Source organism: Nyctereutes procyonoides, unplaced genomic scaffold (genome assembly GCF_905146905.1).
Source record: "Nyctereutes procyonoides isolate TBG_1078 unplaced genomic scaffold, NYPRO_anot_genome, whole genome shotgun sequence".
NCBI classification, from domain to species: domain Eukaryota; kingdom Metazoa; phylum Chordata; class Mammalia; order Carnivora; family Canidae; genus Nyctereutes; species Nyctereutes procyonoides.
The window spans coordinates 47,355,456-47,373,063 of NW_026575133.1; the positions used below are offsets into that span (position 1 = coordinate 47,355,456).

General features: G+C 36.4%; 1 protein-coding gene across 2 annotated transcripts in view; it reads left to right on the plus strand.

Annotated features, from left to right (window-relative positions):
* CUL3 (cullin 3) overlaps positions 1-17,608 on the plus strand; it is an 87,790-nt gene that overhangs the window by 31,874 nt on the left and 38,308 nt on the right. For both annotated transcript variants that reach the window (XM_055346262.1, XM_055346263.1), the window contains one exon: positions 9,417-9,530. In XM_055346262.1, the coding sequence (XP_055202237.1) occupies positions 9,417-9,530 (114 nt within the window). The remainder of the gene's footprint in view (positions 1-9,416; positions 9,531-17,608) is intronic.

Consider the following 17,608-nt stretch of genomic DNA (forward strand, 5'->3'; position numbering starts at 1 on the left):
GATTATTTATTGGGGATCCCTGGGTGGCGCAGCGGTTTGGCGCCTGTCTTTGGCCCGGGGTGCGATCCTGGAGACCCGGGATCGAATCCCACATCGGGCTCCCGGTGCATGGAGCCTGCTTCTCCCTCTGCCTGTGTCTCTGCCTCTCTCTCTCTATCTCTGTGACTATCATAAGTAAATAAAAAAAAAATTTAAAGATCATTTATTTATTTATTCATGAGAGACAGAGAGAGAGGCAGAGACACAGGCAGAGGGAGAAGCAGGCCCCATGCAGGGAGCCTGACATGGGACTTGATCCTGGGTCTCCAGGATCATGCCCTGGGCTGAAGGCGGCGCTAAACTGCTGAGCCACCTGGGCTGCCCAAGGACAGTGAATTTTTATCATTGAGGAATCTATTAGTGAATTCTTGGAAAGTTTAAGATTTCTACGAAAGTTAAGATTAATGCTCCTGAACCTAGCAGAATTTGTTTTGAAATACAGAAATCTTAAGGTGGTTATATCTTGAGAGAGAGCAACATCTATTTACCAGGCTTATATTAAATATACAAATAATAGGATATTAACTGCTTTACAAACTCTTCAACTTATAGAGTAAAAGGATTCCTTCCAATTAATGGAGAAATTTCTGTTTTTTAGCAGAAAGGAAAGCAAGAATCAAGTGGAAATTGGGAGTTTAGGAAATATACTGTATAAAGTATGCAACCACATGTGGTATATGTATGTATGTATGTTTTATGTCATATGTTTATTAAAATCTAAGACACTTAATGTAGATACCTAGGATCCAAGATTGTGCATTTCTAAAAAGCTTCAGGGTGGTGGTGATAATGATGATAATGATGGTGGCAACAGTTTTGACCAGGATCCTGTTCTATGGACCACACTTTGTATAGTAGCAAGATCAGATATTTATGTGATAAGATTATGGTTGTAGCAAATGCTTATATGGCATTTACTGTGGGCTGGGCCCTTTTGTGAGCATTAAACAGCTCCTTAAAATAGGTGCTCTTACTATTCCTCTTTCATAAAAACTTGAGGCACAAAAAAACTAAGTTACTAGTGCTTACATATCTACTAAATGTTGGGTCTGTGATTTGCATCAGGCAAGCAAACTTTCAGCATCTGTACTCCTTTCTTTGCTGCCACTATTCACTCTATGAGACTATTACATAAAAATAGCAAAATGTTACACTGTTTCTTTTTATAATCTTTGAAATCAGAGCTTTCAGGAGAAAGGGAAGAGCTATAAAGCTTTTAAAAAACTGGGATCCCTGGGTGGCGCAGCAGTTTGGCGCCTGCCTTTGGCCCAGGGCGCGATCCTGGAGACCCGGGATCGAATCCCACATCGGGCTTCCGGTACATGGAGCCTGCTTCTCCCTCTGCCTGTGTCTCTGCTTCTCTCTCTTTCTCTCTCTCTATCATAAATAAATAAAAATTAAAAAAAAAGATTTAAAAAACTATTTGTGTCAGATTAGGAGAGATACCTTCTATGCTCCATGGTTCCTAGGACTGTAGAGATTGACTTCTGTAGATAGCCACTTTTATTGATAGCTTTATGTCACATCATTCTGGGGTGATGAAAGGTTTTTGAGATCTTCAAGAATGACTCTTCAATGGTATTCCTTGGAAGAATAAAGTTTATGTAACTGGTAAAATTTGTGAAGTGACAAGCCCCCAGATCATATGTACAGGACCCTGAAAAAATTCTGATGTAAGTGGGAACTTAAATGCTATTTTTGATCATGTAATGTTGCATATTTATGTAAATAGTTTACTCAGGTGAAGTAATCAATATTTGCTTTAGAATTCAGAGCCAGATAGGTACTTAGCAGACATCCTGTGGCTCTCAATTTTTTTTTTCAAACAGTGGAAAATACCACTTTTAAAATCAAACAAAACCAATATAAGTCACGTTTACTCAGGGAAAATGGAGCCTCCCCTGCAGTGGTAGTAAGACATCCTTGTGGCTGTAGTCCACCCCAGTGATACTATGAGTGAGAGGAGTTACAGACCAGCTAGGTTAAGTAACTTACTCAAAGTCCTAATTAGTAGCTGCCCTGGAAAGTCTTCAGATACTAATTTGATTGTTTTAACTTGTGAGTGATTGTTAAATACTACTATTTCTAAGAGATAACATCTTTTAAAGTTTTAGTTTCTCTGTGATATTTTTAAAATGTTTTTTTTGTATAATTAGTGTGTGCTCCGTGTTATTCATGACCCACTTTGTGTTTTTAATACACGGTGTGTATTTCAATGCAAAATAATGCTATTTTCTGTACTTGAGAGATTTGTCTGTATTTGAATTAAATACTGTCCTGAGTTTTAAGACTTTTTAAGAAGGAAGGCCTTAATTTTCAGTAGTCCATATCATCAATAATTATATGGCTCATTTCTAGTTTCAGTGGACTTTAGAGCTAACATCTTTATAATTAGTTTTAGCTGATGAATTTCTTTGTATTACCTAAACATTTAATTAGGATTGGCTGGCTGGGATTTTGCCCAGGCATTGAAACTTACAGGGTGAAAAAAACCTTTTAATTAATGATTTAATTGTGTGTGTTGGGGGCAAGGGTGGGGCGGGGGAGACTGTGCAGATTATTAATGTCTTTTGACTCTCCAACCAGCCAAGAGCTCCTGGCCCAGGGTTGGCCTCCTTGTCAATCCATGAAGATACTTCGATAAGAAGACTCAAGGGCAGAGCCTGGGAGCTTGTAGGTCTTAGGCCTGCTTATGGCTCTACTGTCATCCTCCTTTCCATCCTCCTCTTCCTTTGCCAGTATTTTGATTGATTTGAGGATGTGTTTCTTGCAACTTCGACATTATCAGTGAATAGATTTTATCACAATGTTGAAAAATAAACATTTTTTTGACTTAGTAATTCCACTTTAATCTTTGCCTGGACATAATTAAAAGGACAGGAAAAGCTATGTTACAGAAATGAAAAATGTAGTATTCTGCTAATTTGAATTATTCCAGAGTCATTCAGAAGTTGACACTCTTGAAGTAATTAACAATTCTTTCGTTGTTTGGCTTTCAGGTTGCTTTAAAAAAATTTAAAAAGATTTTATTTATTTATTTGAGAGAGAGAGAAAACATGTGAGCGGAGAGAGCACAAGCTGGGAGGTGGCGCAGAGGGAGAGGGAGAAGCAGAATCACTGCTGAGCAGGGAGCCTGATGCTGTACTCTATCCCAGGACCCCAGGATCATGACTTGAGTGGAAGGCAGAAGATTGACTGAGCCCCAGGGCACCCCTCAGGTTGCTTTTAAGAATTAAACATTATGGCATCCTAGTTTATGCTTATGATATATAATAATAATGAAATGGCCCAACCTGAGAATCATAATTGTTGCAAGTTTTAAAAAGTCAGTATCCATAAAATTAGCCTTTTATTTTCATGTACAGTTCAATGAATTTTAGCCCATGCGTATAGATTGATATAACTGCTGTCATGATCAATACAGAACATGTCTTCACCCCAGAACATTCCTTGTTTTTCCTTTATAGTCATATCCTCCTTCTACCCCCCCTATACCTGGCAGCCACTGATCTGTCACTATAGTTTTGTTTTCTCAAGAATGTCATGTAAATGGAATAATACAGTCTGTAACCTTTTGAGACAAATATCTTTCATTCATCATAATTGAGGTTGAACCAAAATGCTGTATGTGTCTGTAGTTTGTTCCTTTTTATTGCTGAATGATAAATTCTGTTGTATGAATGTACCACAGTTTACATATCCATTTACCTATTTACTTGTTGAATGACTTTTGGCTTGTATGTAGTTTTTGTGATTATGAAGAGAGCTACTGTGAACATTCATGTGTAGGTTTTGTGTGAATATAAGTTTTCATTTCTCTAGGATAAATACCTAGGAGTGGGATTTCTGGGTCATATGCCAAACTTTTTCTACAGGTCTGCAATATTTTGCATTCCTATTAGCAATGTATAAGAAGAGTTCTAGTTGCTTGGCCCTTGGTATTGTCAGTATATTTTATTTTAGCTTCTAAAGTGGATTTGTAATTGTATCTCATTTTTTAAATTTTTCGTTTCCTTAATGGCCAGTGCTGAGAATCTTTTTATGTGCAGAATTGCCTTTATATAACCTCTTTGGTTGGTGAAGTGTCTGTTCAAGTTTTTTGCCCCTTTTTTAAATACTTTCTTTACTGAGTTGTAAGAGTTTTTATGTCTCTATATATGGCGATATATTTAGAGATTCTGGATACAGATCATGTGATATTTTCTCCCAGTCTGTAGCTTATTTATTGTTTTAGCAGTGTCTGTAAAACAGTTTTTAATTTTGATGAGGTCCAGTTTATCATTTTTTTCTTCTACAGATCTTGCTTTATGGTGTTTTGTTGGCAGTTGCTTAAAATCTCAGATGAAACCTTTTTATTTGAATTACTATCATGCTTTGAAAATGATATAACTAGACATTTTTCTCCTAAAGCAAAGGTTAATGTTGAATGTTAATTGTTCTTTAAAAAATCAGGACTCCAAATTGTATCAATATTATTACAACTATACAAAAACATACTTGTGTTGAAGAAATCCTGCAAAGGCAAGGAACAGAAATGGCTAGTGTGTGGCTCTTAAATCAGTGGTTTCCTAATCCTGACTGTTGTATGAGAATCACCTGGGTAGCTTTAAAAAAGAGAGATTGTCTTTTCTTGGTCTTGGGTTTTTTAAGTCAGTTTTAGATTGATAGCAGAATTGAGGAGAAGGTACAGACATTTCCCATATTTTCACTGCTTCCCCCACTATCAGCATCCCATGCCAGAGTGGTACATTTGTTACAGTGACATATCATTATCCCCCAAAGTTCATAGCTTATATTACATTCTTGGTGTGTTGTACATAATGTGTTGTACATTCTGTGGATTTTAATGAATGTATAATGAAATGTATCTACCATATGCAATAGTTTCACTACCCTAAAAATCCTCTCTGCTCTGCCTATTCATCTCTCCTTTCACCCTAATGCCTGCAACCTGATCTTTTTCTTCTTTTAATTTTTTTATAATCTCTTTAGTTTTGACTTTTCCAGAATGTCAGGAGTTGGAATGATATGGTATGTAGTAGCATTTTCAGATTGTGTTCTTTTACTTGGTAATATGTGCTTAAGGTGCCTTTATCTATTTTCATGGCTTAATGGATCATTTCTTTTTAGTGCTGAATAATATTCTCTTGTCAAAATATACCACTTTATTGTTTCACCTACTGAAGGACATTTTGGTTGCTTCCACAGGTCGGCAATTATAAATTAAGCTGCTGTAAACATCTGAGTTGTGTCAACTCCTTTGGTATTTATAGCAAGGAGCATAATTGCTGGATTGTACAGTAGGTGTACAGGTAGTTTTGTAAGAAACTGCCAAACTGTCTTCCGAAGTGGCTGTGTACCATTTTGCATTCCTACCAGAAATGAGCAAAAGTGCTTGTTCCCTATATCCTCAGCAGTATTTGGTGGAGTCTGTGCTTTGGATTTTGGCCATTCTAATAAATGTGTAAGGGTATCCATTGTTGTTTTAAACTGCAGTTTACTTTTCTTTTTAGATTTTAAGTAATCTCTACACCCAATATAGGGCTCAAACACACAACCCTAAGATCAAGAATCACACACTCCACCAGGCATCCTTCAGTTTGCAATTTCTTGATCAGATATTGAACATCTTTCATTATACAAATTTGCCACCTGGTTATCTTTTTGGTGAGGTGGCCATATCTCTTGCCAATATTTTAGGTTGGGTTTTCTTTTATTAATTCTTTGTATATATTGGGTAGCAGTCCTTTACCAGGTATCCCTTTTGCAAATATTTTCTCCCAATCTGTGTCTTGTCATCTCATTCTCTTGAGCAAAATCTGTTGCTTTTCAAGTGATTCTGCTTTTCTGCCAGGTTCGTGATCTACTTCTTTCCACTACTGTCTGTGTCTTGCTTTTTGCAAGGCTAGGTGTCCTCAACAGTCATCAGTTTTCCACTACTCATTTCTTCAGCCTCCTTGTCACAGCTGGTCCCATCCTACTGTCAGTTTCCATGACTTTGTTGATTGTTTTTACTTGTCTCATGAGCCCTTCAAACTCTGACTCTTCACCTGGATAACCTTCATGTAGCTTTTCTTATAAAATAATGCTGGACATACCTGATCTGCAGGCCCCGTTTGATACTGGTACCACTTCCATAGCAGGGTTCCTTCCTGTTTGCCTTTGTAGATGCAAAAACTAATGGTAGTTGTTAGGGTGTGAGATTAACAATGTTATTCACACACACAAACTGACCCCACTTCCTATCTTGCAAATTTTCTGTATTCTGTCAACAACTTGTAAAGGTTAAATCCTTTTATTCATCACTTAATGTGTTTTTTAGTTTATATGCAAACTTACCTTCTTTTAAAAAGCCCATTTTAATCTTCATAAAGGTTGAATTTTCATCTCATTCCTACAATTTATTATGTATATTTAAACGAATATTTGTTCACTTTTTGTGTATTCGAATAGAAGAACATTTTTCTGAGGCAGCATGAGAGGAAGAATTTTTTTTGTTCACAGAGTGATCAGGATAATTAGAATGCAAGTGTATCTAAAGCATTTTTTATGTCTTATAGTTGTATATCTATGTGTGTGTGCCTAATCATTCAAAAATAAATACAACAGAGTATGTCTGAGATCTTCTGGAGCACCTCTTAGAATTCCCATGTCCTGTGATAGAAATTAATTGTTGTGAGTGTATTTTAATACCATTGAATTTTACACTTAAAAATTAGTAAGATGGTAAAGTTTACATTATGTAAAAATGATGCGTCATTTCTTTGTGTCATTGGCCAAAGCAGATCCATCTAACTTCAGCAGTAAAATACAAACTAACTAAATTTAACAAAATTAATAGCAGTTATTTTCTGCTAAGTAAAATTCATTGTTATTGATTTGTCAGGATAAGTTTTTGAAATTTGTAAATAAAGCAGTTTTATCTTTTATGACACATTGCACTAGTTAATCACATTTTTATTTTGTGAAAAGCAACTGTAAGTACAAATACTACATAAATACTTGACATGTTTTATTTTAAAGTGTATATAAATATAATCAGTGATTTTAGGACACGTGTCTTATTTTATAACTTTTAAAAATTTAAGTGGTCAGTTTTTCATTCATTTCACAGATATACCAAGCACATATTTGCTTTCCAAAATTAGGGTGACTTTAATAGTTACCATGTAATTTGATTTTATAACAAAGGGTTACACAGAAGTACACTTAAGTCCTTAAGAATAATTAATTGCTAGATATCTGATGTTCAGAATATATACATTTTTTGTCATATAGTACAGTTTCTCTAGTATTGTCATTATCTTAATTGCTACTCAAAATTTACTGGTTCACTGAATATGAAGATTGGTGAAGAATTCTGTAAATAGGCGTATTTTCAGTTTGTAGGTTTTCTTAGTGTTAGCAGTCATGGGAATCTGCATCTGACAAGTGCTAGACTTAACGAGTTGAAATAAGTGATTTATTGTTTAACACAGTACCATATACAAACCTACATGTTTATCAGTTTTGATACAGTTGCCCTATTTATGTATTTATGGGTGATGTATTTTGGAGCCAAGGAGCTTAGTCTCTCTCTCTCTTTTTTTTTTTTTTAGGAGCTTAGTCTCTTAGAACAAAATATATATAATAAAATTCTAATTTATGTGTATGTATAGGCTAGTGATTTTCATACTGGATGTTAGAACAGACATTTGTTTCATCACTAAAATCTCTTAGTGGCCATTTTTTCTCTGATATAAAAAAATTAGGTACAGTTTTCTTAATTTGAATTTATTCTCATTTGTTGGGAATAGTGTGTTAGGTATATTTTGTTTTCAGTCTTTGGCACTTGCAACCACTTATTTAGACTCATTTATACTGATGCTAATATGTAGTAACATCTACTGTTTATAATTCAAGTTTATAGATATCTATATATCTCAACACATATTAATGTGTTTCTCACCAAACACCATGACTTCAGATTCTCACCAACTTAAAAATGTTTAACCACTGCACTAGAACATGTCTGCTTAGGTAGGCTGGAGTTACAAGTTGAGCTAGACAATAGTGGATTAGGTGGGTTGGAATAATTAAAGAGATTGGCAGTATTGTCCTAAAGTGTTACAGGAACTTAGAGGACAAACTGCTTCTTTGTGATAGAACTGGTTCTAGCTTTAAATTCTGTTTTCTCGTCGATAATCTTACATTGGACTACTGATAGCATAGCAGGAAGTAGTAGTAGTCAGGAACTTCTTACTGGAGAAGGTGGCAGTATCCTCATAGACTATGGAAAGGAATTCTTAAAGTCTGAGTAGTCTTAACAGGATTGCATTAGGAAGGCATTTCAGGCTCAGGCCAACTTGATGTGCAAAAACAGGTATCACCCACCGTGTTGGTGGTGGATCATAGTATTGCAGGGTAGGATGAATGAAGTAAAAGGTCTTAGAGATGCCAGGCACTGTTCTAGGTGTGGGAAGCACACATGGAAAAGACCGAATCCCTGCTGCCATGGATCTTGTATTTTAGTGAGAGGAAGAGCAAATGGATAAATTTGTAATACAGTAGGTAGTGACAAGCAAGTACTGTGAGGAAAATTTAGTGTAGGTTAAAGAGTGGATATAGTCATTGTTTGAGATAGGGTGGTCAGGAAGACCCTGAGCAGAAGTGAAACTTGAGCAGAAAACAAATGAGGGGGTAGTAGGCTGTGTGAAACTTGGAGAAAAGGGTAGAACCCAGTTGCAATAGTTAGCTCCATTGTAGCGGAGCACACTGAATTAATAGTTTATGCTCCTTAAGTGTTTACTGAGTGCCAGCCACTGTTCTGAGTGTGTCACTAGTGTTAATTTAGTCCTTAGAACAGTTCTACAAAATGGTTACTATTTCATATGTAAGGAAACTGAGGCGCAGAGATGAAAATAATTAGCCGAGGTAACACAGCTAGTCAGGGAGCTGGATTTGAGCCCAGTAGTTTAACTCTAAAATCAACATTTTCAACCATTCTATGAAGATGGGAAACAGGAGGTGTAGTAGGAAATTTGATTGGAGCAGTATCCTGGGACCGCCAGTTCTATGGGGCACTGTAGTTCCTTATAAGTATTAAGAATTTTATTTTGGCTGTCATGTTAGGTTGTTGGAGGGTTGAGAAATGCCCAGGAGGTTGCTTTATGATTCTGAAGATCAGGAGATGGGTCTGGACTATACAACACGTTTGTTACATTTGTTAGTAATCTGTATTTAGGTTATATTATAGCTTAAAATATTTCTACTGGCCTATATTTCTTTGATGTAAAATTGAAGATTCCACACCATTAGTTTATTAAACAGATATGTGCATGTATACATATAAGAGAGTGTGTGGGTGTAAACAAACTAACGAACTCTTCTGTTAATAGGTGCGAGAAGATGTACTAAATTCATTGAATAACAACTTTCTTCAAACGCTAAATCAAGCTTGGAATGATCATCAAACAGCTATGGTGATGATTAGAGACATACTAATGTATATGGTAAGTAGAACTTTTCTGTTTATCCTTTAAGAAGTTAGACATTTCAAAATGTCTATGTCACATTTAGTTGGATGGTACAGGTCAGTGTGGAAAGTGTTATTTTTTAAAAAATAAAACAATATTTCCTTTGCAAGGACCAACCTTAGCTTATATGAAGTAAAATCTTCTTCATATATTTAATGATTAGAACGGAAGACTGAAAGAGAAAGGTCTAATATTTTTCTCAGTATTCAGCACTTCAAATTGGAAAATGATGAAAAACCTTACATCTCTGAGTAACAGTGGTTGAATGACAGCATGAGAGAGGAAAGCTTAGTATTCTCTCACAAGTTTTTAAAACCTAATGTCCTTATACCTTTAGTGATGGGGGTGTCATTTTATATAAATAGGCGTATAATAAGTACACTCTAACAGCTTCTGTCTAAATAGTAAGTCGTTGCAGTATGTATGTTATTCAGATACATATTGTTTTTTACCTGTTATTACTGTTCTTTGTTTTTGTCAGTCAAGAAAAATATCTTATTCAGCAAGACAATTTGGAATACATTGACATGAGCTAAGCTGTTCAATAACTTTTGAGAAGATTAAACTCTTGAGTTTTTTCTTACCTTTGTGTGATTGTAGAATGAAGCTAGGTTCATCAAACTTAATTATCGTGTCAGTGCAAAATTAATAGGTCTAATAACTTTCCTCGTTACTTCAGTGTTTATATTTGGGAATTGGACATATGATTTTCTTCTAAAGTTTTACTCTCTGCTTTTCAAATTTTTATTTTCAGTTTCTTTACTTTGATTTTAGCTATAGTGGTGAGAGCATGTTCTAGTTTCTTTCACTTGATTGAATAAAGCAATGGTTGGAAAGGATTTCCAATGAGAGCAAATAGCTGTGGAGCTTTTTGTTCTGCTCAGAGAATTCAGTCAGGCCTATTACCCCTGGTTTTATAGGGTCAGGGAGAGGCTACTTCATTTTTCAGGGATTGATAAAAGGTATAACAGTATTTAGCCTTTTTTGAGCCTTATTTTCCTCTTCAGGATATAGATTGATCCTGTGCTGACATTTTAAGGTAAATGAGATAGCACGTGAAAACATACAGTGCCTGAGATACAAATGTGAAATAAGTTAGCTTATACTCTTCTCATTAAGTTTTGGATTTGATGAGTCTTTAAATTTTAACACTAAGAAAACCATTTTTAATTTCATGATCTAGTACTCTATTGATAAAATAAGTATTTTTAAATTAGGCACACCCTCATTCTTTAATAATTTTTCTTTTATTTCAGTTTCATTTTGTCCACCAGGGTGGGGAGGAAGGGGAGGGAGAGGGTTCCCAAATGAAATGTCAAACCTTGAATCCTGTTATGTGACCATGGTTAAGAAACTAATTAGTTTATTCCTCAGCTTTCTCATTTATAAAATAAAAATAATATTGTACTGACTGGGTAAGGTAGCTATAAGGCTTGAGGGAGCCATTCATGTACAGCACTTAATAACACCTGGACCATAGCAGTGTGCTCAGTAAAAATTTACTAGGTTTAATATTTCTTGTCCCTTCATCCTTTCATCAAACCTGTCTAGTTGCACCACAGCCCCGGGTACACCCAGCAGCTTAGCTTTCCTGCGCCTCTGCTGGAGGAAGCTCCACACAGAGTATATCAGTGCCACTTTTTATCCTTTGTCACAAACTTCCAGTTGACCCATCACACTGTCCAGTGGTCTCGTTTTCCCTCCACTTGTAAACTTCGTACCTTCAGCTCTCCTGCTGTCCTCACTCTTAAATGATCTTGCCTTCCACCTCTCAGGAGAAAAGAGCAAGCATCAGCTATGTTTGTTTCTTACTACTATATCTACAGTTTTACCTGTATTTTCTCCCTTTTGTGTTTTTCCTTTTCCCTTTTGTTTTAATGGGACATTGTCTCCCCGTGTGTTAAATAAAGGCTAATTTTCCTTCCATGCTAAGGGGGATCACATCCCTTTCTGCCTTGTCAAAAACCTGAAATATTTTCAGGTTCTACCTTTTTACTGAGTCTTACTCATCAGCATGAGACATGTTCAGGCCAGTCAAATCCTCAAAATAAAATTGAACTAAATTTTCTGTTGAACTCCTGCACTGCCTCCCAGGGTCTCTCATTCCCATTCACAGGCAAATGTCTTGTGAGAAATACTGAACCTTGCTGGCTCCCTTTTCTCATCTTTCTTTCACTTTGACTATGTTCCAGTTAAGCTTCTTCCTCAGTTATGCTGTTCAGTCTTGCTCTTAGAGGGATCACTCTGTCTGTACATCTCTGAAGGCAGAGATCACTGTGAATCCTCAGACTCCTTGATTTTTTTTCTGCAGCATTGGGCACAGTTGACCACTCTTTTCTTCTCACTTGCTGGGTCCTCAGTTTCAATGACATAGCACTCCCTTGGGACACTTCATCCCTTTCCCACGGGTCCTTCCCAGTTACTCCTCCTTTGCCCTTTAAATAGAGGCATTCTTGGGCTTTAGTAACCTAGATTTCCTCCTCCTGGTTCACCTCAGTTACTACTATATCTGTAGCATTTATCACAATTGTTATTAACAACTGTCTCAGGCCTTGTTTCTCAGGCTGAACTTCTTGAGGAGAGGCCAGTGTCTTGTCACCACTGTGTCCCCAACACCTGGCACAACTCCTTGCACAAACTATGTAATTGAATAAATAAATGCACACGGAATCTTTTTCTTAAATAGATTATAGATTAAGCTTTTGCAAAATGCATTTTAAAAATATGCTATTGTTGGGGGAATCCCTGGGTGGCTCAGCGGTTTAGCACCTGCCTTCGGCCCATGGGTGTGATCCTCAGGTCCCAGGATCAAGTCCCACATCAGGCTCCCTGCACAGAGCCTGCTTCTCCCTCTGCCTGTCTCTCTCTCTCTCTCTCTCTCTCTCTCTTTCTATGTCTCTCATGAATAAATATAAAATCTTTTTTAAAAAATGCTTTTGTTGGGGCACCTTGGTTGCTCAGTCAATTGTCCAACTCTTGATTTCGGCTCACATCATGAGGGTCCTGGGATCTTGACCACAATGGGACCACCACCACACCTGGCTCCGTGCTCAGCAGGCAGTCTCCCTGTCCCTCTGCCCCTCCTCATTTGTGCGTGTGCTCTCTCTCTCAGATAAATAAATAAAATCTTTGAAAATATATATATATACTATTGAGGATTTGGAGGGAAATTAAAGTGTTGATATCTTCACATTCCACAAGATAGAATTCTTTCATTTTCATAGTCTTTGTTCCTTTTGCCTTTTTATATTTAGTATTCTGGGCTCAATTAAATAAGTGCTTTTTAAAATAAGTAAAGTTGAAATATGCAGAACTAGTTTTGACAAACTAGTTAAGAAAAATACAGTCTTTGGTCAAGAAATATAAATGCTTTTAATTTTTCAGAAATCAAAAGACTTTTCCTGTTGACATCTTCGTTTCCTTTGAAGAGTATTAACCTCATTTTAGACTTCTCAGGTGACGTAACCTGCTAGATAGGGGAAATACCTGAAGAATACTGATTGTACCATCATGGATCCTAGACAAATATCTTCTTATGAATATAGGCTCTATTGGAATTCTAGATCTCAGACTCAGAGAGGGAGGAGAGAAGATGCTTCACTGTCTACCCACCTGCCACCTACTCAGCTAGCTGACTTTGGCTCTTAACAAGGAGGTGTCTGCATATAAAATGTCATGTATCAGCCTCAATATATAGATACTGTGGGGCACACTGACTTTTGGAAATGAAAATAGGATCATTGGTTACATGGAGGCAGCCATGGTCACACCACTGTTTCGTTGTTTGGCATGTGCCAAAAAGAAATGTGTTTCAAAAAGAAAAGTGTACATGTCTCTAGATGGAACATGTGACCTCTAGTTTCTGCCACTACACCCCTTCCTAATGTTCGAAACTTGGATGTTGAATTTTTAAGATTGGTTTGGGGCTACTTAGTAAAAGTTTTGTTTTCAATTTTAATTGCTTAAAAGATTAATGATTGGGAAAGAGTTGAGCATTTTACAAGAATCTTTGTCCTAGTTCTATAATATGTTTAATTGTCAATATAACTCATATAAGTATATGTTACTATTCAGTTAATTTTTCTTTTAAAACTATAAAAATGAATATGAGAGGAAATTAAGTTTATGGATGGTATTCTATAAGCTACTTTTGAACAGCTTAGAATTAATGGCAAAGGAAATAGAAAAGCATTTCCTACTGTGATATATAAGGTTACCTGAAGGTTTGTAGAGAAATTTTCTGCATAAAACTACAGCGAATTTATTTTTATGCTTTTACTTGAATTTGTCCATATTTTCAGTCATTTTAACAAATAGCAGAGCTTTAGTGGTATTGAAGGTTTTCCTTAAAGGTTGGAGGCTGTCAATTCATAGGGACAGGTAGAGAGGGTGAACCCAGGAAAGGAGGACCACTGCTTCTTTGAGCTCTTTATTTGTAAAGTCATTAAGGATGAGAAAAGAGGTCAAGCAGAATGGCAACAGCTTTATGAAGAGGAGAGAAGCTGAGGAACTTTAATGTGGCAGGCTGAATAATGACCCCCCACCACCACCACCACCAATGACTATCTAGAAACTCAGGATTGTTACCTTATGGGTCAAAGGGAACTGTGCAGGTGTGATTGGGTCAAGGATGTTGAGAAGAGGAGATTGTCCTAGATTATCCTAGTTCAGGGTCAGTCCTAAAGGAGGGGCAGTAGGAGATGGCGATGATGTGACGACAGAGGCAAAGATTGAACGATAGACTCTGCAGGTAGAGGAAGGGCTACAGCTAAGGAATACAGGTAACCACCAGAGGCTGAAAAAGGCAAGAAAGTGGGCTTCCCCTCAGATCCTCTAAAAGGAATCAGCCCTACTGACATCTTGACTTGAGTCCAGGAAAACTTGATTTTAATCTTCCAAATTGTGGAACTGTGAAAAAGTAAGCAAGTTACCGAATTTGTGGTCATGTATTCAGTAACACAAGGAAAAAGTTTGGAATATCCCCTGTCCTGGGGTCAGCTATCTGTAAATAAATGGATCATCTATAGTTGTGAAGAGATCATTTAAGTGAGTTGGCACAAAGTTTATATAGTAGAGGTGATCAGAGTTTGTACTTTTTCCAGGTGTATTAGGCAGTCTCAGACAAGAATGTTCAGATAGAATTAGTCTTACTGGTTATGGGGAGAATTCTAAGGTGGTAGCATTATTGAAATGGTTGATTGTGGGTCTGTGCTCTTCAATAAGTAGGCAGCTGAGTCCTAAAATCCCAGGAAATAGAGGTATTAGGGATCAGTAAACCTGGAGACCCCAGTGAGAGTGCGAAGAGGTTCATTTCAGTGTAAGAAAAAAGGGAAAGGTAGGAGGAAAGAAGATCCCTAGTGCCAGAGATACTTGCTGTCTTCTAATGATGAGGTTCAAGGTTTACCCATATCAATATGTGGGTGAAGGGAATCCTGATAAAGATGGGAATCCTGATAAAAATGTAGGCACCTGTAAACAGTGTGTCAGATTAGTCATTCTTCTCATTGTTAAATTTCCAATGAGAATAGGTGGCATAAAGCAGAGTTGACAGAAATAAAACTATATGCTGAAGCTACCAAGGATTTGTGTGTTTGGGGAGGTCAGAAGATAGGATGAGAACATGGAGATGGTGGAATTCGTGTCCAAGTTTTCTCCTGTAGATTTTGAGGCTTTAGGTCCAAAAAACATTTCTTCTTTATGATATTCTAGATTAGATTGCTCATTTAGAGAAGTTTGCTCTGTATTCTGGAAGAGCACAGATAAGTTGTTTAAGAGTCTTTTTGGCACTTTCTCTGCTTTTAAAATGACATCTTAAATACAAAATAATAGAAAATAGGATCCAGTGGCTTTGAGATTATTAAGATTCACACCTGTTCAGTGTTTTTCCTGACTCTGGAAAGACATGCTTTCCCCATCTGTGCTGTAGTTTTTGTATTGTGACTGACAATATAAATACCTTGGCATCTTTTTGTGGCTAGATCGCAGGCCAAGTACCAGGACTTTATGTAAAATAAAACTAGGGCATCCTCATAAATACTGTAAAGGTCAAGAGTGTTGAGCTTGATAATTAGGATTTCTTCCTTGCCTTCCATCTCAGTTCCTGTTTCTAACAAATTGATAGACCCATAAACCCCTTGATTACCATGCCCTAGTAACTGTTTTTGTGTGTGTGCAGTGATGATGTAGCAGTCTGTGACATTGACTTTAGGGAGGCAAGTATTTATTCAGCATGAAGTAGGCCCTGTGGTGCAGTCAGAAATAGAGCACATATTTCCTGAGGTAGTAAAAGAAATGAAACTTCTGTTTATAAAGAGGACTGTTCCCATATTTTGTGTGTGTGTGTGTGTGTGTGTGTGTGTGTGTGTGTGTTTCCTGGAAATTTGGGGTGGTGGAGAAAAAATACATGATGGAATTAAGAGACACTTTAATTCCTACATTGTCATTAATTTGCTTGTTATTGAACTTCTAGGTAAAACTTATGTGTTTCCTTTTTAATAAGGGAAATATATTTATTGGATAAGAGCTCTGGTTTTTATCTTTTTGGGGTTTTAGACCCTTGGAAGAATGGTCAAAATTCATGGACCCTCTACTAAAAGTAGACATATGTGCATCTACATACCACAGAGCATATACTTAAATATGCAATTTCAAGTGGTTTATGGGATCTTGTTGGGTCTATGGGATGTGTGGGTTAGATCATTTTAAATTTTCAAGTTCTAAAAAAAAAAAAACTTCAAGTTCTTTCAACTCTGAAGTTTTACACCAATTTAAAATTGAAAGTGAACAGCTACCTGTGTTGTTTATAATGGAAAAAAAAACAGGTGAGAATAGATAAGTATTAAGTTGATGGCAGTTTCTTTAAAAACATTTAAAGTGGGTTGGTAGAGCCTTGGCTAGAGTCTACCTAATACTATTTCGATTAATAGCACATAACACTTTCAAAGTCCTTAGCATGTGCCTGGCATTGTTTTAAGCATACTTAAGGATATTTTGTTTAATCCTTAATATCTTTTTACTGTTGTTATTTTTAAGCAGTAGTTTGGGAAAGCAATAAAATTTTTATTTTTTATTAATAAAATTTATTATTTTATTCTCTAAAAAAATCCTGAATACATGACAACAGTTACTGTTTATTACATGGCTATCTATCCCTGTGCTAAATGTTTTAAGAATCTGATCTTCCGGATTGGTATTGTACTGTTTCACAAATGAATAAATTGAGGTTAGAGAGATGAACTAACCTGTGCGAGAGATCACACAGTTACTATATTACTGGAGTATGAATCCAAGCCTTTTTTGAATCCAGAACCCATGGTCTTCACCACTTTGCCTGTAACCACCTCGGTACAGAAGAATTATGTATATTGACTGCTTAACAGAATGTGTGATAATTTTTTTAAGATTTTATTTATCTTAAAAAAAAGATTTTACTTATTTTAGAGAAAGAGAAAGAGGGAGCACACTCAGAATTAAGGGAGAGGGAGAGGGAGATCATTTCCAGCAGACTCCACACTTAAGAATAGAGCCAATGTGGCGCGCTCATGTGATCCCATGACCCTCAGAGTTCATGACCTGAGCCACAACTGACTGAGCTACCCAGGTGCTCCCAGAATTTATTATAATTTACCTAGAGTTGAGCTAACATTAATTTACCTTTTTGCTTATGAGAATAAATTCACTCATTCAGTAATTATACACAATGAGTGTGTATATGTATCAAACTTGCTCTAAACAACTATGGTTACCTTTTCCAAGTTCTGTCATTGGGTGGTTTTATGATGTAAATAACTATTTGGGCAGATAATCCTGGTTCCCCAAGTGTAATTGAAGAACAGTGACTTTTCTATGGTCCCAAGTGTAAGCTGTTGAAGCATATTAGAATAATATTCTTTGTTTCTTTTCTTATTATTTCTTATTCTGTTTGAATCTAATATTGAATTCTCCTTAAAGAAGTGACTTGGTAAGACTTCAGACTCCTAATTGTCATCCCAAGTAACTTAACATCATCATTACTGGAGTATTTAGAAATTCAAAAATATTAGATACCTTAGTGG